This window comes from Medicago sativa, chromosome 4, assembly GCF_051527215.1.
Source record: "Medicago sativa cultivar Bolivia chromosome 4, Bolivia_mono, whole genome shotgun sequence".
NCBI lineage: Eukaryota > Viridiplantae > Streptophyta > Magnoliopsida > Fabales > Fabaceae > Medicago > Medicago sativa.
This window is the reverse complement of record NC_140752.1, coordinates 55,952,331-55,976,948: the sequence shown is the minus strand read 5'-3', so window position 1 is coordinate 55,976,948 and position 24,618 is coordinate 55,952,331. Positions and strand designations below refer to the sequence as shown.

At 33.9% G+C, this 24,618-nt stretch overlaps 1 protein-coding gene and 2 long non-coding RNA genes across 3 annotated transcripts; 2 read left to right on the top strand and 1 right to left on the bottom strand.

The window, feature by feature from the left end:
• Nucleotides 1-724: 724 nt before the first annotated feature.
• Nucleotides 725-1,216, bottom strand: LOC146930014 (uncharacterized). Its single transcript, XR_015006252.1, has 2 exons — nucleotides 1,103-1,216; nucleotides 725-1,008 (listed from the first exon to the last, which is right to left on the bottom strand). It is a non-coding gene; the product is annotated as an uncharacterized LOC146930014 (long non-coding RNA).
• A 13,335-nt stretch (nucleotides 1,217-14,551) lies between these two features.
• On the top strand, nucleotides 14,552-15,390 carry LOC146930013 (uncharacterized). Its single transcript, XR_015006251.1, has 2 exons — nucleotides 14,552-14,766; nucleotides 14,927-15,390. It is a non-coding gene; the product is annotated as an uncharacterized LOC146930013 (long non-coding RNA).
• A 1,858-nt stretch (nucleotides 15,391-17,248) lies between these two features.
• On the top strand, nucleotides 17,249-19,253 carry LOC146930012 (NAC domain-containing protein 90-like). The gene is made up of 3 exons (XM_085701684.1): nucleotides 17,249-17,517; nucleotides 17,748-18,037; nucleotides 18,674-19,253. The coding sequence occupies exons 1-3, from the start codon at nucleotides 17,361-17,363 to the stop codon at nucleotides 19,010-19,012; spliced, it is 786 nt and encodes a 261-aa protein (XP_085557810.1). The 5' UTR covers nucleotides 17,249-17,360; the 3' UTR covers nucleotides 19,013-19,253.
• The last annotated feature ends 5,365 nt before the right edge of the window (nucleotides 19,254-24,618 follow it).

Below are 24,618 nucleotides of genomic sequence, written 5' to 3'. Positions count from 1 at the left end.
AAGTGTTTGCGCCTATTATAATGCCTAAATTATAACTAAATTACAATGACTAGAATAAAGACAATACAAAATATTCATCAAACCGTGAACAACTCCTTCAAATTACCTCTAAAGTGTCTTCAAAAGCAAATAAATAACTAAAAAAGTGGCTTAAAACATCCTATGATGTTCTGTCCTCAATGACACGAGATATATTTTAGTCTTAACTCTTAAGTACTTTAAATGTCTTTGTTAGGATAAGTACTTTAAATATATTAAAGGTTTAACTTACATACATTAAATGTGTATTATTACAATATTTAATGAGTATAATAAATTATTTGTTAGAACCATGACATAAAAGTTTAAGTTTAGCCTTTCTCAAAGTTTTTTTTTTTTTTTTTCAAATAACTTAGTGGCAAGAATCACACCCCCTAAATATTGATATGTGAGAAATATAGCGTTTAAAATTGAGCCCAAATATATTAAATGTCCACGTAGTTACAAATTGTGTTCTACTTATAGGATTTTTCGATAATTTTTTAGATACATACTAAATGTAAAAGCAAAAATAAATAATTATTAAATAATCAATCTACATATTGAATTTACTTATTAAATTAGCTGAATAATAGTTGCATAGTATACACTTTTGAGTTTGTCATACAAATTTAAAAGGCAGAAGAAGATAAATAAAATTGTGAAATAAATTATTAAAGTACCAAATTTATGAAGCACAAAAAAATTTTGAATAAGGAAGGAGAAATTATTATTAATAATGGTGGAACTAATGCCCATTTTACAACTCTGTGGGTTAGAGTAAAAATAAAACTCCTCAGGTGGTATTTGAACCATGATCTTTGAGGTTAAAGTGTCAATCTCTTATCATTGAAATGACATCTTTTGGACATATAAAACATGATTTAGTGATCTCTTTAACCGTTACCTCACAAAAACCATCAACACACTTCCAAAGTTTACGTAATGTCGTTTCTGGACAATCACTATCTGAAGTGCAAGGAACTGTAGCTGCATTGTCAAATAAAAAAGAAGGAAAGTTATTAAGAGGTGGTGTAATATTGTGTATAAGATAAGATTAAAAATGTTGTGAACAGTGACATACTTCTACTTGTTATAACAAGAAATTGAGAAAGAAAAATGATCAAAGCATAAACAAAGATGAGAATTTTAGCCATATTTTTTCTCCTTTGCATTTCATAAATAAAATATTTTTTTTATCATTTTATAAGTGAAAATATTATGCTTTATCATTTTTAATTAAACTATTTTTAGCACTTCAGAGTTGTAAGAAGCCATTTGTAAAATTGGAATTGATGTCAAATGTCACTAATTAATATGTCTTGTGTATCCCTTTAACTCACTCAATTGATCACTTAACCTTAGAAAAAAAACTCACATAATTATTTTTTATGATCATGAAAGTTAATTATGTTTTTATTAAACTCATTATACATTTTTTATTTAAATTTTAGCCTTTCGTAATTCATAGGGTGAAATCCCGAAAGAGGAACAACAATAATGAATGATGAAAAATATTTAGTTGTATAAATAATACATCGAAAAGGTGACACCACATATATTTATAAATTAAAGGTATCATAGGTTTTTTTTTTTTCAACACACTTCAAATTACAATTTGACACTTATATATTTCTTAAGATGACTACCCACCTACTATAAAAAGTCAGATTATCCATGAAGACTTGAAATAATGATGTTACCCGAAAAACTTTGAATGATGTATAACTAATTGAATAATATAATGAAGAAATTTAATAAAAATATCATATCATCAAATAAAATACTCTAACAAAATTATAGATCATACATATAATAGAATCAAAAATGAATATAATGAAATGAGTAACATGTAAAACCCCTTAAGCTTTAAAAAGTGTCGAATGACATCAAAAACAATAGCACTATTTTCGGTGTGTTTTGTCAGTAGTCCACACTTTATAGGAAACTTCATAGAAGGTCATCCATCCTAAAATCGTACCATCTTGAACATTTGTGAATCTAATAAAAATATATTTTCAAATCAAGATAATATAGGTAATATGTGTGCTATAGACATACTTTAATAAGTCTTTTACTTTATTTTATTTTCTTCCTTCTCTTAAGATTATGTTAAAAATAAGCTCGGTTGACCTAATTTTAGGTTTAATTATTTTTGAGAAGGTTTTGGTATGAACCGCCTTCTCTGGTAATATATTTAGGAGTGGTAGATAATTGCTAGTTTTAAAAAAAGAATTATTTTCTTCCATCAACCCTGCACTCAAGTTTATTTTCTTTCTTTTCCTTTCTTTTTATGATAACCTTATTGAAAACAAGATTTAACATCATTAACCAAAGAAAAATATCAACTTCGAACCTTAATAATTAGGCGCCACAACCATCTTTATTGTTCTCCAAAAAATTATTTTTCAATCATTCAAATACCATTGTACAAACTTAGTTAGGATTTATGGTTAAGGTGGTGTATACAAAAAAAAAAAAAAAAAAAACTCACAAAATCAAGTTTCCAACTCTATTTCATTTCCTACTTTGATCATAATGTCAAACCTCTTTTTAATTTAAACTTCTCATTTCAAATGCAATATTTACATCCAGGGACGGAACCACGTTGGTGGGTGTGTGGGCCTAGGCCCTCACTTGACTTAGAATTTTTTTTTTCTTCCATGTACTAGGACATATCAAAGCATGGGGATGGATAAAATTTGTCTATAAAAACAATACACTATTATTTTTAATACATCAAAAGTCTACATTTCTTGCTAGTGTCTCTCGGTTATACAACTATTATCAAAAATCAATTGTGAAATTGTATGTGAGATGAATATTTAAATGATTGTTTGGTTACTTATATTGAAATAGATGCTTTTATATTAACAAAAAATCTTTTATAGTTCTTTCAAAAAAAACTCTTAATAGTTTTTATTTTTAATCAAGTAGTCTAATGACTAAATATTCACCCTTAAGGTGAATAAGTAAGGAATTAAGGGTTCAAACCCCGACCCTTGTATATCGCAATGTTCCTACCAATTGCACCCGAGATATTTTATAGTGGCATTGAAAGTGAGAAAATCATTCAAAAATTATGACATGAAAACCCACGTAGAACAATATGATGTACATTTCTTAAAAATACAAGTATACACTCATGCTTTAAAGACTAAAATATTATATGTGGCCCACACAGCGGAAAATTTCTGGGTCCGTCCCTGTTTACATCACAAGAATAAATTCAAACTTGAAACCTTAGATACAACAAACATGCCTCAACTTCTTTAGAACTTAGAGCCATGCATACTTTTTCATTTTCAACCTTTAGCAATTGCAAAATCTAGCAGTTTCAAGTCTTAACAACACAAGCCAAATACATATTAACATTTTTCGAAGAGTTAATATTACATAATTTTTGTAATAAAAACACATAAACATACCATTTAAAATAATCAACGACGAAGACACAATCAACAAATAGATTGACTAAGCATGATTGTTTTGTGAACTAACTCGCCCAAAACTCCACCATAGGCTACGACCATATTTTAAAAAGAGAGATGGCATAGTTTTGTTACCATAAGCTTAGCATGATTCACTTTTATGGCTTAAACCTTCTTCATTTAAGTCCCCCTTTAGCACGTGATCACATGAAAATGGATGTTTTCCTTTAAAGACTCAAGAACTTTTTTCAAATGGAGAAGTAGAGAGAAAGTGAGAGATAGAAAGAGAGGGGAGAGAGAGGAAAAAGTTCAGACTTGAAGAGAAAGAAAGGAAAAAAAAATGATGTTTTATTCTTTTATGTCGTGAATTCGTTGAAAAATCACACCAATAAATACTTGATGTGTGGAGCAAAGAAATCAAGCAACCAAAACAAGTGGGTGACAGTAATAAACACAAGCAAAAATAGAAAACATCGGGAGAAAAGAAGAGAGAACACACGAAATTTGTTTACCTAGTTTGGTCCAAAACTGACCTAGTCTGGGGGAGAGAGCAGCTCTCCGTTCCACTATAATGATGAGTAACTTTACAAAAAATATGAAATAGTGTATAAGCATTCATTTTCATTGTAATATCATTGAGAGCAGTAGAAAGTCTAATATAGAGAAAATAGACATATGTGAATCTACAACCAAACTATAAGCTAATCTTGAACTTAAATTAAACTAAGATGATTGGGTACTAGGACCTAATGTAAGATTTTTACATGTCATAAAACTATTTACACGTGAGTATAATATAGGATCGTTTCCACAGGGAGTTGCTTCAATCATAAGCGTTTTCACAATGTTTCACATTAAGGGTTTGAGTATAAATTGTTTGTTTGTAAAACTATTTTCCTAATCGACATAAAAAGTAAAACGAGAGGAGATAGAACTATTTCGCTTGCGGTTAGAGATATCAACCAAGCATAGCAGCAGCAATCTCTCGATCGATTAACGGATTCTAGCTTTATAACCAATATTATCACAATCACTCGACAATATCATTCGTGTCCAAATAAAATCGTTAGTTCTAAGGGATCGTTTAAACATCGATTTCCCAAACGTTTAAACGATCACAAAGTCGTTCGGATAATCTAATCGACGATTTCCCAACCGATTAAATGTCCAAAAGCATTAAGTTCTAGATTATCAGTGATTATCAAATATTAACATCCATGTCTAGAGTATTAACTTAAGATAGATTGTTATTCTAAGTCTAGATTCAAAAGTTTGTGTCCAAATCATTTTGAATCTCAATAAACATTTTAAAACAAGAATAACAACAATATTGAATCATTAAGCTAGAACCATATATTAAAAGATCAAGAAATTACATAATAGCTTGTTTGATTACCTCAAAACTACAAGAGTAGATGATAGCTACATATGTCTATGAAAGCTATGCAAAGGATGAAGAAGAGATGAAGATTCATTGACAAGATCCATGATGTCTCAACAAATCTTGGCTTGAATATACTCCTAACACACTTGCTTTGTGTTTCTCTCTTAAGAAATAGCTCTAACCTCTCTCTAGAATGCAGAAAATATCAATAAAACAGTAATTAATAACTAGAGAGAGGTAAAAATCCTATTTAAAGGGGCAGAACTTCGTGTTGCACGCTTAAGCGTGCTGAGGACGCTTAAGCGTGCTGCACAAAATATCTTCTTTTGTCCAATTGGATGCTGCCACGTAAGCTGGGAAAATATCTTCCTTCTGAAGCAGATGAGCACGCTTAAGCGTGCTAAAAGCGTGCAGAAAGCGTGCAATTAGGGTTGGCCTATGGAGCTTTCACGCTTAAGCGAGCTGAGGTCGCTTAAGCGTACTGCTTGAACTATGAACAGCGTGCCAATGGCGTCCTGAGAGCGTGCTGAATGGGTGCTCCCTGGAACTTGCACGCTTAAGCGAGCTGAGGTCGCTTAAGCGTGCTCTTCAAATCTTGAAAGCGTGCCAACGGCGTGCTCAAAGGTGCTCTCGGCATTTTGGACGCTTAAGCGAGCTAAGGTCACTTAAGCGTGCTACCTTTGGTTCAAAAACTTCTTTCTTGTTCCTTGCTTGTCATTTCCTGCATAAATTGGGTAGAATGAGGCATGTAAAGCATAAATGGTATAAAATATAACAATTGGTAGCTTTTCCTTAGATAACTTGCATAACAAGTCACCAAAATGCCTCTTTTAACACATGAAAACTATTACTTTTGAGCACTTATCAGGACCCACCAATGATATCAAGCTCTACTATCTCAAATTGCCAATAAGGTTACTTCCTCACTATAACTTCAATGTTGTTGTGATTTCCACAACTAAAACACTAAGAAAGTTTGGAGCACCCACACCCAAATTTTCATGAGTAAAGCAAAGGTTCACGATCTAAAAACAACATACGTAAAAAAAAATACAACATGCAAACATATATGTGATGGTGCACAATTAACTTAAGATGCAGACTCTACATTAATGTGACACACATCCAAGGATTTTCACTTGCATATGTTTCCATAATTAACCACTTTGTAGAGTTTCGTGGATAGCCATCCACTAAAAACTGAGGTTAAACCTATCGCATGCTCTAATGTGTTACTAATCTGTCTCGTTGTAAATGATATATGTCTTCAATAAAATCTTTGGTTTATATTTATTCTTAATTCTTTTGTCGATTAGTAGGTGCAAGATTTTGACTTGCTATCTAATAGATTTGGTTTAAACCATGTATAGATGCTAATTGCTAGACATATGGGTAAGTTTATATTCATGCATAACTATTCAGGCAAATGTAATTGAATCAATCATCTATTTTGCCGCCAAGCATTGGAAGTCGATTGACGCAATGGATTTTGCATCATTTTCCAAACATGAAGACGTACGATGAGTGATATGTGGAGTTATATTCTAAGCATAGAAAGTTTATAATAGATTAAGGGGAGTCATTACATGAGAAGTTATCTAAGTCTAATCTTAGCATAACTTTCTCTTAACTTGGCTTAGCGTTACTTGAGATCTTGCTACCAAATAAACTTTCCAAACATTAATATATAATTTCTGTGAATTTAAGAATGATCGAAACTAAGTAAGGTCTCTATGGTTCATATCAAACAGATCTGAGACTTGTAAGAATATAAGTCTGTTTGATGTGAACTATGCAATGAATTTGGTCACTAGGTTTTCGAAGTTGGAGATCGATCTGACATTAAGATTGACAATCTTAAGATGGGAGAACCACAAGAAATAGGGGTATGAATTATGACCATTAAAACTTAAAATTATTTTATTAAAAATATTTTCTTGAAACATTCATTTAATAAGATGTTCTTTATCAAAACATTTAACTTCATTTAAGACAATGGAAAATGTATTGAAGTTAAACAAAAAAAAAAACTTAAAACAAAATACTTAGAAAATAGAGAGAGAGAGAGAGAGAGAGAGAGAGAGAGAGAGAGAGAGAGAGAATAACATTGTATGTTAAACCGAAAAAATAGGTCCACCAAAGAGAGAGAGAGAGAGAGAGAATAACATTGTATGTTAAACCGGAAAAATAGGTCCACCAAAATTTTAATAATTGCTCCCTTCATAAAATTTAAAAGTTTTGTACCTATTCTGTATTTATTTGGAAGGCACAATTGATTGGTAATTGTTAGAATGTTGGATAGATCAAGAAGTAGTGAAGACCTAACTTCAAAGTTGAAAACTACTTTCCAAAATTTATCCACCCATTACCTAAGTAGAGTTATAACCATAGTCACATAATTCGCCGGTTTATTGGAGAACCGCGAATTGGTTCGCGCGAACCGGTTTGCAGTTCATCGGCGTATTGGTTCGCCGGAATTCGTACCAAAATTCGTGAAACTCAACGAACCGAAGTACCATGAACGCGTTTGAACACCATGGACATTTACCCAAGTTTTAAGCTCTCAAACGCAGGCGTGAAATCGATTTTGAAATGGCAATGAAGTGTGGCTGCAGTTTTCTGTGTTTTCTTGTGGCTGCAGAAGCGTTGTTAGGTTGAAGAAGACAGGTGATTGGGCCGGGCTGCAAATGTTCCTGACCCGACCCATTTAAGTTACTCTATCTTGGGCTTTTTATTTTGGTTCAACCATCAAAGAGATTTTGACCCACCAAAAAAATCAAGATGCACTTTAGTTTTATTTTTGAAATTCTGCTTGCAATTGTGCTGTGATTGAACCATGTTGGGCTTTTAATATAATGAATGAATTTTTATTTGCTCTCTAAAAAAAATAGTTCATTTTCTATTATATTTTTTGTTAATTAAATATTTTTTTAGTAGTAACGTACCGATTATTATATTTGAACGTACCATGAACCCAAATAGCGTTCCAACTCTGTATACCCCCCATGTACCTAGTTTTTTAAAAGTCGCGAACCGCGTACCCGAATTCGTATCACGTACCGAAGCGAATGGCAAACCATGTGACTATGGGTATAACCTGTAAAGTCCTCCAAAATTGTGTGTATTGTATGTACTTCATTTCACGTTTAGAATGTCTTCAAGTTGTATGGTTAAGTGGCATGTGCATGCCAATTGAGTGATCTCTGATTCATTTTAAGTCGGTTAAGTAGGTTAAATAAGGTTATTTTTTAGATAGCATCTCTGAGTTGAATTCGTGGACCTACTGACATGAAGTTTGGAGAATCAGAGTCTTTAGGTAAAAGAATGCATCAAATGTCGGTGGTCCATTACCAGATCAGGTAAAGAATTTTTATTGTTCTTATATTTCAGTGAGACTTGTTATTTTGTTGTGGAATTTTATTTTACAAGTTCATGTCTTAAAGACAAGAAAAAAGTTCAACTATGGGGATTAGATGACAGTTTGTCATATAGTAGGTTTAGCATCATTTAGGAAATAGTTTTAAATCTTACTAATTTTTTTTTTTTTACTTTTTTTGTTGAGTATTTTTAAATAAACCAATGGACACGCAAGGGACAAGAAAATGAAGAACAAGACCTTGAAACATGTCAAATCACTCAAACTAAACAATTTTGTGGTTGTGTTATACTTTTGACAAGAATATTAAAAGTGATTTCTTAGGGTATAATCACTATGAACGTTTCGATGAGGCGGAATGGGACAAGGAATGAAGATAGATGAGTCAGCCACTGGAAGAAGCGTGATGCGTGCTACGAGCCATATGTTGTGCAATCAGAAGGGGATTTGGGATGGACAACCTGTGCTTAAGATGCAAAGCGTGTTATGAGTCACACATCATGCCATCATGAAGAGAAATGAAGTGGTTCGTTATTGCCATTATGAACATTTGAGTTTGAATGGTGGGTTTGTGACTCTTTGGGTCCCCCATTCAATTGAATGACTCGACCGCAGTTTCCCAAAAATGAAGCGGAAAGAAAATGTTTTGGATTTCCTTATTTAAAGGTTGAAACACCTTGGGAAGAAGCTTGGTTGTTTCCACTCCCCTCGTTTGATTTTGCAAATCCTCCTTTTACTTCCTCCACTCTCTTTGTCTCGCCTATTTTTACTTACAAATTTCTGCATCTTGGTCTTTTATTTGACAGCGTAATTCGTCCTCTCTCGCGTCTATTTCCTCTCTTATGATGTCCTGCTCTTTCATTCTCTCTTAATTTTTTTTCATCCAGTTCATGTAGCTCTTTCGTATCTGCTAAGAGAAATTCAAGCATGATGTCAGAGATGCCTTCCTCAGTGCCATTCAATACATTATACTCATGTAAATTTGGTACCTTTTTTATCGGTTAAGAACGTCAGTAGTGAAGCTAGGTCAACAAAGAGTTATACAGTAGCCCCATGGTGGGTGCCAATGTTCCGGTCTACGACACAAGTCTATGTTTTTCCCTTGCAAAGGGGTTGCTTCCTAAGGTTTTTGGATGTGCAAAGTCTAATGTGGTAAATATCTCCTATATTATAATAAGGCGAAGAACGGATAAGAACTCAGCATAGGTTATACGGTAGCCATCGTGAGTTTTATTAATTTTCTTTCATTTTGTGATTGTGATCCCTTACCATAGAAGCTAATCCCTCATTATATAGTGGTTGATATACTCCATCCGATCACTATTATAAGCAAAAATTAACTTTTTATAGATTCATTCAATAAATAATGTATGTAGTCTATATATATACCACATACATCATTTATTAAATGAACCTAAAAGGTCAACTCTAACTTATAATAGTGACCGGAAGGAGTAGGGTTTTATCTCGACATGGTCTTCCTAATCATTGCCTAGCCAAATCCATAAGAATAATAGTATGTCTTGCAGAGAAATGATTGGGCATGGCATGGCAATGTTAAAAGAGACGTCATACCAAATGAGTCTATCAACCTTCCCATATTCTCCCCACTTGGGTCCTATCCTAGACTGGGATTTCTAAGGTCATACAGCTTTTGCTCGATCTTCCTAAGCTATGTGTTCCCTTTGATGGGATACTAGGTTGTAAGTATTGTACGAGTGTCCTTAGTGTTTTGTTGACCTTAGTATGTATAATTAGCTTAGTAACCTTCTCAGGAGTAAAAAGTGAACAAGTTAGTCTTTTTTAGACTAAATCTTTAGTTTGTTGTACTAGTTGAGATATAGGATGTGACCCATAGTCTCTTATTTAGTTAGTTTCATCTTTTTTGTTGATGATAGAGAGGGAGAAAATTAGGAGTTTGTTAGGAGTAAAATAGGTAGTGCAAATAGGAATAATATAGGATATAGTCTAAATACAAAGCATGCAAGAGTATTGTATCAAAGTACAATATTCAAACAAGAGTCCTGCTCTTTACCCAAACAGTTTCGCTCAATCCCAAAGTAAAAGTCGAAAATGTCCCTACGCAACTTAACTTGCGCTAGTGCATTTGTTACGTATGTTAAGTCACGTTACGTGACTTAACATGCGTAAGTGTATAACGAACGTGACTTAAGTCACGCCAAACTACAACACTAGTGCAAGTTAACTTGAGTACGTTGGGTAGAAATTGATTTTATTCCTAATTCATTATTATTCGAAATTATAAAATAAATGCAAAAATAAATAAATTCGAAATTAATAAAATAAATGCAAAAAAAGATACAAATAGTAAATAGAACTCTCATTTTATTAATATTATTCAAATATTACAATAAGCAATACAAATATTTATTCCAATTAACTAACATACTTAATATTTATTTTGACCCTCTTCGGTATATGCCAATAGCTTTTTGTCGAAAATAGCGATCCATCCTGTTGGGGAAAACGACATCAAGACCCCTTGAGGTAAATTTATATTTGGTTCCTTTTATACCCCCATGATGATTCTTTTTACCCACGGTAAAAAGATTTTGGGAGTAAAAGGAAGCAAATCTAATTTTACCTCAAGGGATGATGCCCTTTTCCCCAACCTAATGGACCGTATTTACCTAAGGAGGCCTAGAGATAAAGAATAAAATAAAAAGAAGAGAAATAGGGGGGAGAGATAATGTGAGGAAAAGAGGATGGTTGGGAGGGTATTTATAGGTGGTTTAAGGTCCAAAAACGTGTGAAAGAATTGAAAAAAAACGTGTAAAAATCAATCAATGTCATTGACCACCGTCCAAGAAACGTTTGTGCTTCAGTTTTTAGCACCGGCCAACTTACTCAAGTTAACTTGCGCACAACTTATAAGGTGCGTGACTTAACTTGCGCACAGCTTATAAGGTGCGTGACTTAAGTCACGCTAGTTAAGTCACGCTAGTTAAGTGCACATATCTGCCGGAGAAAATTCGAATAAATATTGTGCATATCTGCCGGAGAAAATTCGAATAAATATTGCCAATAAATTATAATAAGTACACAACATTAATTCAAATAAAAATGGCGTATTGAATAAATAAATTCGATAAGTACACAACATTAATTCCTAGACAATTTTATTTAGATATAATTTCATCTACGTTACATTACATTGTGGTATCATTACATTACGTAAAAGACATGTACGTCAACTATCATTACATTACATTCGGAAATGTACCTTCCAACTACAACAATTATCTTACCTTTGAATGGGGTCAATTCAAACTAGCTAAACAGCAGGACTCCAGCATTCGTCCAGAAGTGCTTTTGTTCCATTCCAAATGTTAAATTCTTGTTGGTCTTGGTTTAAAATGATAGTATCTAACTGCCGACGGAATGAGGTCCAGACCTTGACACTTCGATACCATCATTTAAACGAAGCCAACAAGAAATTAACACTTAGAATGGAAGAAAAACACTCCCGGACGAATGCCGGTGTCCTGCCATTTAACTAGTTTGAATGACCCCATCCAAAGGAAGACAATTGTTGTAGTTGGAATGTGCATTCCAACTACAACAATTGTCTTACCTCTGAAATGGGGTAAATCAAACTTGCCAAACGGCGAGGACTCAAGCATTTCGCTCCGCATTCATGCTTTCCTTTGAAAAGAATAAATTTTTGTCAGGCTTGATTTAGATGATGATATTCAAGTGCGAACGAAATGAGGTCCATTCCTTGACACTTAATACCATCATCTAAGCAAGCCTCACAAAAATTTAATCTTTTCAAAGGAAAAACATGAACGCGGAGCGAAATGCTTGAGTCCTCGCCGTTTGGCAAGTTTGAATCACCCCATTTCAGAGGTGAGACAAATGTTGTAGTTTGAATGCACCTTACCCTAACTAATGACGATCTTCTGGCGGAATCAAGATGTTAATGATATCTTCAGTTGATCTCAGCAACGTCACCCGCATATCGATCCACTGGAACTTGGTGTGCTCCCAAAACATGCTTGTCACGTTTTCGTCGTTCTTTAACTCCACCCAAGTGAATGATACGCTCCCCTCGTCGAGCTTTGGATGTTTATACAGAATATTTTGCACCCTCCTTGTGTCTCTGGGGTTGACTCCTTGGTAGAATTCATTCAGTTGATCCTTGAGACCTCTTAACGTTACATCAAGGCACCGAACCTTCAACCTCTGAGTTTCTCCGCCGTTGAATTTTGCATGAACGTCGATCCACCCGGCCATTGCTTCAAATCTACACAATAAGAAATTAAGCACAATCAATGAAAAACTCATTCAAACATTTCATCAAACACTTGGTGTGCATATTATACATAAACCTTAAAAATGATAACTACAACATAAACATGCAAACATCTAAATAATTAAGCAATATTACTCATTTGCATGTAACATTGTATGATATCTTGCAAAAAAAATCAAAATTTAAACAAACCCTAAATCTAAAAAAATCTAATCTAAGTGTAAAAAATCTAACATAATCATGCAAACATCTAAACATCATAAGAATTAAACACTATAAGTCATTTGCATGTAGCATTCTATAATTTCTTGCAAAAAAATTTAAAATTTTAACAAAACAATAAACCTAAAAAATTGTAGATTAAGTGAAATTTTTTATCATAACAACATAGTTTAAGTGAAAGCTTACTTGTTCTTGTTGATGTAGTGTTGTTTGATTTGAAGTTGAAGGAATTTTGGAGCTGGGAAATTTGAGAGAAAATTGAGAAGTGTGTGTTGTTTGATGAAAAGGAGGCAGAATGAGGTTCTGCTTGGGTTAATAACATCACGTAGCGCAACTTAAGTCACGCTGCGTGACTTAAGTTGCGTAAATATTGAAACTAGCGTATGTTAACATACGTAACGCATGTTAACATGCGTAGGGGTATATTTGTATTTTACTTTGGGAGTGAGCAAAACTGTTTGGTTAAAGAGCAGGACTCTTCAAACAACTAGTTGTATGAAGTGCTAACATGTTCTCAACGACTACTTATGAACGGATATTTTTCCATGTTCTATAAACGGAGATGAACTTCAATGTTTGAAGTTGACGACACAAAGATTTTGGAGAAACCTATCCTAGTCCCCATGTCCATATTGTATATAAAAAAAAGCCCTGGACATTCATCTATGAGTCAATTTGCAATATCTTCTACGTGAGAGTTAACTTATTAGAGGATGTTGTAAATTAGTCGAGCCGATTTCAAACACTTGCACTAATCTAGAGTTTTCAATTCGTAAGGAATGAATTTGTATCACATAAAACTGATTTAATTCACAAAGTAGTTTCAACAAACTTAATGTTGATAAATGCGTCTAGAGAGACATTAAACACTTGAAGACTCTCAACAACCTTGATGGTATTTAGCTAAGAATTTTGATAATGGATTGGTCTGGAAAGGCTGTGAATAATACTTACATCTGGAGGCACATTTCTTGTATCTTGAGGAATCTAGAAGATATTCTTCAAGTTTCTTGATGAGGGGTTAGAATACTTAACTCTAAGCTGCAAATAATACTTAAAACTTTTTGTGCTTAAATGATTCCACTGCTTACCGCAATTGTTATACATGAGTGTATCCATTTTTAAAGTTTATTTTACAAGACTTGCATTGCTTCTCTATAGACTATTGGTCATACGTACTTTTACACACGAGGCATTTTGTTGCATAGATTAGAACCTTTTCGAGCCACCCTAGTTATATTTTGGATTTAGATCATCTCCAACCATTTCTCTCATGTTGTTTGTTCTACCATAATCTAGGTCATCCATCCACATTTTTTCCCTCTCTTTGGTGTTGTTTTTTGTTCATTAATATGAGTTAATCAACCATTGGACTAAAAAAGGAGAAGGGGCTGCACAAAAAAAGGCAGGAGATGATCCAAATCCTTATATTTTATCTTTTGCTACGCCCCTTAGAGCCTGACAAAAAAAATTATTTTGTTTCACTGAAAAACCACTTTACAAGGCTACTTTGGAGTAAGGTAGAAGTATATTTTTCCTTGCCTTAGCTTGATCTTAAGTTTGTGGTCGCTCTTTAAAATTAACAATATTTTAAGGTTGGGGTGGGGTACTAAAGAACTTAGTTACTTTACTATAAAAAAAATAATAATAAAAAAAAGTAATACAAAAATGTGGACTGAATCATCTAAGATCGATCTACACAAAAAATATAAAAAGTAGAAAAACAAATATTAAAGATTACTAGACTTTGTCTGGATGATTACTTTTTGTTAGTTCTGAAAAAATTGAATAATTGGTGGTTCTAAAGTCTTTCGAATTAGAATGTCGGTGGTTCTAAAGTCATTATAATCTTTGGGTATTTATTATGTTATTATGTATTATCATAATTTATTATATGTTTTATACAAATTTAACTCCATCCACGTAATTATTTCAATAAATTAATATGGGCTTGAGTAATAAGTATTATATTTTTTCTACTAATTTACCCTCATCCCAAAATAAACTTCTATTTGTGTCTTTGCATGCTCTCCAATGGCTTCTTCGTCAAATTAAAAAGGTATTGCTCTTGATCAAATTTTCCATGTATTTACTTAATTATTTTTTATCTAATTATAAATTTCAAAAGGAATCATTTATGTTCAAAATTCGAAGAAGTTAATGGAGAATATAAGTTGTGTTATATGAATCTAGAACTCATATTCTATTTGCTTTTGTAGAGGTAAAAAATGCAGTGTCAACAAAGATTAACAAGTTGTTGGTTTTTGGATCATTCTGATGAAGGGATACGAAAGACCATAGGTAATTCGGATGTAGCTTTGGATGATGTTGTTGATGGTGGGGTTGTACAAGAAGAATACATTGTTATTGATTTTCAAAGATTGTGTGCCATGTGAATGTGTTGGTCATCAGACACAAAGTCATAAAGATTTTAAATATTGATGACGATCGACGCCGACCTCAATTACCAATGTTATGTATGAAGAAGTTTTTAAAAATGTTTAAGTACTGGGAATGTATTAGTTTTCGTTGGTAAGAAAGTCTTAGTGTTGTGGATTTGATGTTCGTGATATAATATTCGTCTTTATTGTAAGTGTTGAACGCCATAGTATATATACTGGTGGAATTTTATTGGTTCCGTAGTTATTTTTGTCTTAGAGATTAATTTCAATAGTAATCACTTTGAATATTTATCAATGTATTTGATATTAATGTATTTGTTGGGATCTGCTTCATTCAAATATTGAGATGCGAATGTACGTTGTCGATACATACTTTGTCAAGCATCGTGGTACAATTGTATGTTTCTGACTTGCGTTGTCCGAATATAAGTTTACCCGTGCGTCCGCGCACGGGTCGCACACTAGTATTCTTATATGTTGCAGTGCCCTAAGATTATGATTAACCATATAGGAGATAGATCATAATATACATGCCTTTTATGACTTTTATTTTGGGTGTAATTATTCATGAGTATTTACATAAGTTATTGTTTGTAATACATATAGTATTGATGCATGTATTATTCAGTTATTTGGCTTATGCTTAAACTTTTTTCGGAAACTCTCTAGTTGTCAAGTTAAAAGGTTTCAGAAAGGAAAATTTATTTTGGTTTTATTTAAAGCACAAATATGAATCTTTTTACCAACAAGTTTTTAGTTGTTAAAAATATATACCCTAGTTCCTTAAAAAAAAATATACCCTAGTTGTTGAAAATCAGGGTGTTTAAGTGATTCATCACCTTTGCAAAAGGAAGGAGAAATTCCAGAATGATACGCACGTTTATGTAGGTAGGTGTTGAATTTAGGATTGATGTCTTTCGGCATTTTTTGTACATAGGTATGCAAAATGTTGTTTATGTGTAACGTGTGTATTATACTTACGTTCTATATGCTATATGACATGTAAATGTATATGAGACACACGTTTGACTAGTTCTACTTGTAAGATTATCTTGTAACTAGAATAGGTATAATGAAATGGAAAATGCTATTTCTCTAGAAAAATAGCATCAAGAATTTTTCAAGACACAGTTGGCAAGTTTTAATTAGATGATTTATTTGTTCACTTTCTATTTTTCAGCCACGCCTCCTTGAATTGTGGCAAATAGTGTATTGTGATTGGCTGCTCTTTATTCTTGAAGAATTCTTGATGTTATTTTTCTAGAGATATAACATTGCTCTAATGAAATAGACATGAATTAATGTCGATAAAATAAACGTGAGCTAAAGAAGATGACTTTTCTATTGAAAATTTCACTCAATTTAGTTTTGCAAAAAAAAAGAAAAAAGTTTACTCAACTTAGTCTAGAGAATTTCTTTAGTTTTTACTTTTTATTTAAAAGTGCGAAATAAAAATAAAAAACACCAAATTTCATACAAGATATTAATTTTTTTAAGTTGGAATGAACTTGATACTTGATGATTTACAATAATTATCCATCCACACGGACCATTTACCCTAGATTCAGTGGTTTCTTTTGATATATAATATAGAAAAGAAAACTTAAGTGCATTTTCTTATATGTTTTTTATTGTGTTTCTTAACTAAATCTTTTAAGATTTATTAAAATCCATAATTTTCTCAAATTTTGTTATATTGAAAAAGTGTATTTTCAGTTAATTTCATACGAAAAACATTTAAGAAAATGCACTCAAGTTTATCCATATAATGTCTATATAATTTTATCATAAAATCTAAATATTACTATAATAAAATATTACAAAGATAAAATGATTACGTATATGCTCATAAAAACAATGAAATGATTACGTATATTGCCAACAAATGGGAGACAGCTACGTTACTTAATTTTTTTATTTCTTTAATGGGTTTTTAGAGTCGATGACTTATTCAAAAGGGAAATTAATTGGATGATAGGAGCATTAGTAGTATCCAATACAAGGAACCCAAAATAATTTTGCATTTGCGAAGACATATTCTTGCCCCTATAACCGTGTGGAAGTTTCTACCCTCTAACCCAAACCGACAAAATTTCTACTCCAATATGTCCCACACCTTTCATCTTTTGTCCCTACACCCAAGTATTTGCACACTTGTACATACGTATATGGTTTGCATATATATATTCAATACACTTGAAACTTTTAAAGTAAAAAGAGACACGAAATCAAGTAGAATTCAATTAATTCAATGGAAGATACCTTCCCACCTGGTTTTCGTTTCTTCCCAACTGAAGAAGAGCTTGTTAGCTTTTATCTAAATAATAAATTACAAGGCCAAACAAGTGCTATAGATAGGGTTATTCCAGTTATTGACATCAATGGTGTAGAACCATGGAACCTCCCAAGTAAGTACATTAATATAAACTTTCATAACATTAATTCATTTGCACTTTCCATTTCTTTCTTTTATAGACAAACTTTTACTAGGTTATATATGGTTTATATCCAGAGTTCGAACTCTGACCTCATGGTTAATACTTTTTTTATATTTCCCCGTTCATCAACCGAGTTGTCTGCTTGGAACATATTACCGATTTACATAGTTTGATGATTTTGTCGCAATGTGTTTTTGCAGCTCTTGCGGGAGAGCTTTGCCGCGAAGATAAAGAGCAATGGTTTTTCTTTTCACCAGGTCAAGAGAGAGAAGCAAGGGGAGGGAGACCTAATAGAACTACTGCTTGTGGGTATTGGAAGGCAACAGGTTCTCCTGGTTATGTTTATTCTTCGGATAACAAAGTTATTGGGGTGAAAAAAACCATGGTGTTCTATAAAGGAAAAGCTCCAAGTGGAAGGAAAACAAAATGGAAGATGAATGAATACAGAGCCATTCAAGTATCTAACCAATCCAACACTGCCACACCTCAGGTATATATTGCATCATTATATCATCATCGTCATGATGTAATAATTAAGGTATACAATAGGTGCAAGTTGATAGAAAATAAATATTTTTTTGTTACAATAAAAATAAATTAAGTTTAGCAAATACGTAAAACTGAAAATTAACATATATGGATCCTTAAAATGAAATTCATACAAGTAACACTTGCCTATAAATAAAACAATAGTATAGTATTTTATGACCAACAAATACTTGGATCAAAAGTACAAAGTGTATATTGCTTTAGTGTATTTTTAAATTTATAAATATATCAGAGCAAAATAGCCATAATTGATAAAATAAGATTTGACATAGTATGAATGACATTTAGGGTATGTATTTTTCTACTTTTTCTTCTTAAAATTTATTAGATATATGAAAATTTTCAAAAACAAAAAAGGAAAAAACAGTTGAGAGGAGTTTTCAAATCAAGTAGGAGATATTTTATAATTTTATCTATTTTTATTATTTGATTCAAATTTTACTATTCTATAAAAAGAATCCTTTAAACTAAAAAAACAACAAATGAACAAATAAATTTTAACTTTATTTCTAACAAATTTACTCTTTATTTCTATTTTTAGTTTTAAATTTAGCTTTTGTTTTTTGGTGTTTTATAGTTGAGGAGAGAATTCAGCTTGTGTCGAGTGTATGTAATATCAGGAAGCTTTCGAGCATTTGATAGACGTCCATTAGAGAGAGAAAGAGTTAATCAATTACCGGTTAATGAGATTGATCAAAATCCATTTGGTGCCACATCTACTCATCAGGATGCAACAAGTTCATTTGAAATTTCTCAATTAGGGGGACTCCAAAGTAATCATATGCCACTAGAGGTTGTAGGAGGTTCAAATAGCACAAATTGGCATGTAAATAGTAACAATGAAAATAATGGTGATGAGGTTCAATTCCAAGAATCACTATGGGAATGGGACAGTGAACATTTTAATTGGTCCTAATTAACTCCAGCTCATGGTGGGATACTCAAGCAAGACCCCGTCAAGTATAAACACGACTCGTTAGAATACGACATCAAGTCTTCTTCAACAACATCTGACAAAAGCTTATAGTGAAACTTTGTAACATAATCATCATATTTGTTTAGAATAGGTATAATGTGATTCATTTTACCCAAGAAAAAAAGGATCTTTGTAAATATGTCATTATTCCTCACAATAAATTTAAACATCAATTCATTTATTTTTACAATAATATAATTTTGTCCAAGTTCTAACTCAACTAACAAAAATGTTGAAATTATTAGCTCATTCACCTATGTATGTGAGTGTCAAATAGATATTGTTATTTTGTTTGTCTAAAAAAAATACAATAATACAAATTTTTGAGGAAATATACAATAGTATAATGTTTAAGGACAATCCTAATTCTGCTAATTGCTAAGTTGAACGACAATTCTTATGGAGACGATAACTTACTACTTCATTATTTGTTACGATTTGGTGCACTTGTCAACTCGTCCATCATGCTTGCTCCTAGATCTCATATCACTTCTCCTAAATAAAAATCCTTGATGGTGATAGGGATGTTGAAACAACCAGGGTCTTTCATCTTCTTCAGAGGTTTGTCTTTAAAAACAACACAACAATCTCTGCTAACAATTACCATCTTATCATCTGATGGCTTACCATTAAGTAGTAAAAGGTCTTTCATAAAATTCACACAAAAGGGCTATGCTTTAACATTTCTCTTATGGGCAGGTTGACCTTAAGCTTTCCCATGAGTTTAACTAGTTGTTGAGAACTTTCATTCTCCTCTAGTTCCTTACCTTCTTCTCCATCAACATCTTTTAGGTCTTCTTCTTCCTTCAGAAGTTCTTTTACATTGAGTGCCTCTTCGTTTCGACTGTTGCTCCCTCCTTTACTACTTTTACCAACCTTGCATGTTTCATTCCTAGGGTTATCAAGCTTAGTGCCTGAAAATCATGTTCTAGTAAAGTTTGCAAACTAAATAGATATCTACCTCATGTGTATCTCTAGGTTCTTCTGATAACCTCAAACTTGCAAGTAAACACGACCTACTTTTATGAGCTTGCTCACAAAAGTCACATGTTGCTTTTGCGGAGAGTTGAGCCACCTCCCTTGCATCCAACTTTTTTTTCTAGAGTTTCTATTTGAATTCTAAGAAGTTTGTTACTAGCAAGTAAAGCATCTTGAGTGTTCATATCAATCATACCTTTTTTCTTAGAGGCAGTGTAACACCCTACTTCTATTAAGCGGTAAAACGCGCGAATATACAAATATATTCTAGAAATAGATGTTACGTCTTCCAAATTAAAACATACATGCATAAAGATCATGTTATATCACATAGCAACGGAACACATATATAATCCATAACAATTATAAATCTCAGAAATAAGCTACAAAACAACATCCTCCAATCTCAGATACAATAATATCTCAAATCTCAACATAATAATGTCTCAACACCAAAACTACATAATCAAATAGAAATCCAACGTGCAAGAACTACCCTAGATCAGAGCCCTAATCTAGACACTTGCACAAAAAGAGGAACTCCACTCCTCGGTAACATCAACACAAGTCTAAGCATCCTGCACTCCATCTACCCGTCCATACGGAAAGGTAGGTGGTAAACCACTGAGGGTTAGCATTACATCATCATAATCCAATTAAAATTAACAAGAAACTTTGAGCATGAAATATACATTTAAGAACGATGGATAACAAACTATACATGTATTCACAAGTATTCTTAACATTCACATCATTCAATATCATCATCTCAAGTTCACACACATCACAAAAGCAACCATGTTAATCAACAATTAACAAATTCAATCATCATTCACAACTCAATGCATTTCAATTCAATATTGTTGAACACCTCCGCGTCAACCAACTGATCCATCAACTCATCAATCCTCGGAAGCGGATACCGATTCTTAATCGTCACTTTATTCAACTGCCGATAATCCACACACAACCTCATGCTTCCATCTTTCTTCTTAACCAACAACACTGGAGCACCCCACAGAGAAACACTCGGTCTGATTAACTGCTTCTCGAGCAACTCTTCCAAATGTTTCTTCAACTCACCCAACTCTGATGCAGACATCCGATACGGCGCAATCGAGATAGGACTCGTTCCTGGTACCAAATCAATTGCAAACTCAACTTCCCTCTCCGGCAGTAACTTGGTGATGTCGTCCGGAAAAACTTCTGGAAATTCTTGCAGTACCGGCCAATCACCAACTCCTTTCTCACTACTCTCCTTCAAGGAAGCAAACATCATGAACACACTAGCTTCACCATCCAATGACATCTTCACTTGCTCCGCGGTCAAGAACTTCCCACCTTCCTCAGCTACCGGCTTAAAAAACGTCACACTCTTGGTCAAACAATTAATGTTAACACCAAAAGTCAACATCCAATCCATGCCGAAAATCACGTCCATATGCTTCAACGGAAGACACACAAGATCCAACTCAAAATCCACGTTACCAAAACTAACAGGGCACTTAGCACACACTAAGGAAGTAGTCACCGAACCACTAGCCGGGGTATCGATAACCATCCCTCGCGACAACGGAGTCACAACCAAACCCAAACGCTCAACACAACTAACCGCGATAAAAGAATGAGTAGCACCAGTGTCAATAATTGCAATCAAAGGAGTACTATTGATAAAAACACATACCTCGGATGAGATTATCCGGATGCTCCACCTCTTTCGCATTCAATGCAAACATCTTCCCTGCCGCCTTCTTCGGCTTGGTAAACATAGTACTAAGATGACCCTCTTCACCACAGTTGAAAAGAGTAATATCCTTCTTGCACTCAAACGCCTTGTGACCCTTCTGTCCACACTTGTAGCAACTATCACCCTTCCTGCAACCACTAGAGTAATGACCCAAGATTCCACACTTGTAGCATCTCACATCAGCAACATTCGGCTTAGAGCCTCCACCAGATTCCCTCTTCTTTCCTTTGTCCTTGTTGTACGGCTTCCCAAATCCATGACTCTTTCCTTTCTTCTCATTCATCGCCTTATATTGGTTCACCTTGACCTTTCCAGCTTCATCAAACATGCGACACTTATGCACCAAAGTATCAAAGTCTCGGATCTCCTGAATACACATGTACTGATAGATATCGGGCCTCAAACTGCTCTCGAACTTCACACACTTAGAGACCATGGCATCCTCCGCATTGATGTACGGACAAAACCTCGAAAGCTCTTCAAACTTTGCAGCATACTCAGCCACCGAACGGTTCTCTTGCTTCAAGTTCAAGAACTCCACTTCCTTCTTAGTCCTCAAATCTTCAGGAAAGTACTTCCTCAAAAACTCAGTCTTGAACCTAGCCCAAGTCACAGCTCCACCAGCCTCAAGCCTTCCCTTAGCATTGGTCCACCAATACTCAGCCTCCTCAGCAAGCATGTGAGTAGCCAATCTGACCTTCTGATCCTCACTAGTCACCATAGCACGAAAGATCCTCTCCATGGCTTGCACCCATGCCTGAGCTCCATCCGGATCATACCTACCCTTGAACGTCGGTGGACTGTTTCGCAAGAAACGATCTAACCTCCGCTCCTCCGCCTCACCAGGATCACGATGACCAACCGCCGCCTGCTCATTAGCTTGAGCCAACACCTGAGCCATCGAAGCCAAAGCCTACGCAATCGCCGCATCATCTCTACCACCAGCCATCTCACTTCTACACCAAAACTAAACCAACAGATAAGGACAACAGCACCACAAACAAGTATCGAAGGTAACTCATTACCGTTCGTATACCAACAGGAAAAATCAACGAATACTAGTCTACTAGTCCATTAGTCCGGACAAGACTGACCACGGCTCTGATACCAACTTGTAACACCCTACTTCTATTAAGCGGTAAAACGCGCGAATATACAAATATATTCTAGAAATAGATGTTACGTCTTCCAAATTAAAACATACATGCATAAAGATCATGTTATATCATATAGCAACAGAACACATATATAATCCATAACAATTATAAATCTCAGAAATAAGATACAAAAACAACATCCTCCAATCTCAGATACAATAATATCTCAAATCTCAACATAATAATGTCTCAACACCAAAACTACATAATCAAATAGAAATCCAACGTGCAAGAACTACCCTAAATCAGAGCCCTAATCTAGACACTTGCATAAAAAGAGGAACTCCGCTCCTCGGCAACATCAACACAAGTCTAAGCATCCTGCACTCCATCTACCCGTCCATACGGAAAGGTAGGTGGTAAACCACTGAGTGTTAGCATTACATCATCATAATCCAATTAAAATTAACAAGAAACTTTGAGAATGAAAGATACATTTAAGAACGATGGATAACAAACTATACACGTATTCACAAGTATTCTTAACATTCACATCATTCAATATCATCATCTCAAGTTCACACACATCACAAAATCAACCATGTTAATCAACAATTAACAATTTCAATCATCATTCACAACTCAATGCATTTCAATTCACCAACAGAGTATGCAATGGCTCTAGACTCATCTAGATGCATGAGGTACCAAATCTCCTCAAGGTCGTCACCCATGATGCAACAAAAACATCATTATCAACGGCTATAGTCAACGGCAATATGGATATAACATCCGACACGACATATGATGCATGAACATATGACTCAATTCACCATGCATATGTTCACAACAATTCAACGGCTATAATCAACGGCTATAAGTCAACGACTATAATCATCATTCAACTATATCATATAGTTTCATATCTCCATATAGCTCCTTACAATCCAAATAAAAGAACAATTACAACATATGATCACAAACATCATATTCATCTAACAACCATTCATACATCATCTCATAATCATATCAATCTAATCATAAAGGGTTCATAAACAATTGGTTTTCAAGATCATTTTCAATCAAGTTCGTCTCAAAAATCACAATATTGAAAATAATTGGGTCATTTAACCAAAACCAAGTAAACAAGTTCCAATGCCTCAACTAGGCATACCACTAGGCCACATATGAATGTCGTAGAGGATACCTTAGCGTTTCACCGGCCAAACATGACGAAATCATGAAAATCACAAAGTTCGTCTCAATTATCATTTTTCAAAGAATTTCCCATTTCTAAGTAAAACAAGTAGGTTCACTACATCACAGTTTAACCTCCTTAGCCGAACTCATAAAAATCAAGTTTCAAAGATTAAAAACATTCCACGAGGATTGGGTCGACTTAGAACTAGTTATGCGGGATTTTTCGACAAAACTTTTCAAGAGTATTTTTCCCATAACTTGAAAACCAAAAATCATATTCAAGTCAAACCAACGCCCTTAGAAAGCTAAAAATATGATCTACAATTTTCATGTTTGTACCAAAAACCAGTTCACGACAGAAACGAGGGAAAAAGATGAAAGAATGCGAAACAGGGGGTACTGCCCTGTACAACTCGCAACTGCGAGTAACTTGACTCGCCATTGCGAGTTGGCTCCAGGGAGCCCCTGTTGCTCGCATCCAACTGGCAACTGCGAGTACGGTTGCGAGTTATGACAGTAGTTTT

What these genes read in the sequence shown, in the direction of transcription:
- LOC146930012 (XM_085701684.1), top strand. Translation starts at nt 17,361, where the DNA reads ATGGAAGATACCTTCCCACCTGGTTTTCGTTTCTTCCCAACTGAAGAA. An exon ending in AGAACCATGGAACCTCCCAA is followed by an intron (nt 17,518 to 17,747) that starts GTAAGTACATTA and finishes GTGTTTTTGCAG; the next exon opens with CTCTTGCGGGAGAGCTTTGC. An exon ending in CCAACACTGCCACACCTCAG is followed by an intron (nt 18,038 to 18,673) that starts GTATATATTGCA and finishes GGTGTTTTATAG; the next exon opens with TTGAGGAGAGAATTCAGCTT.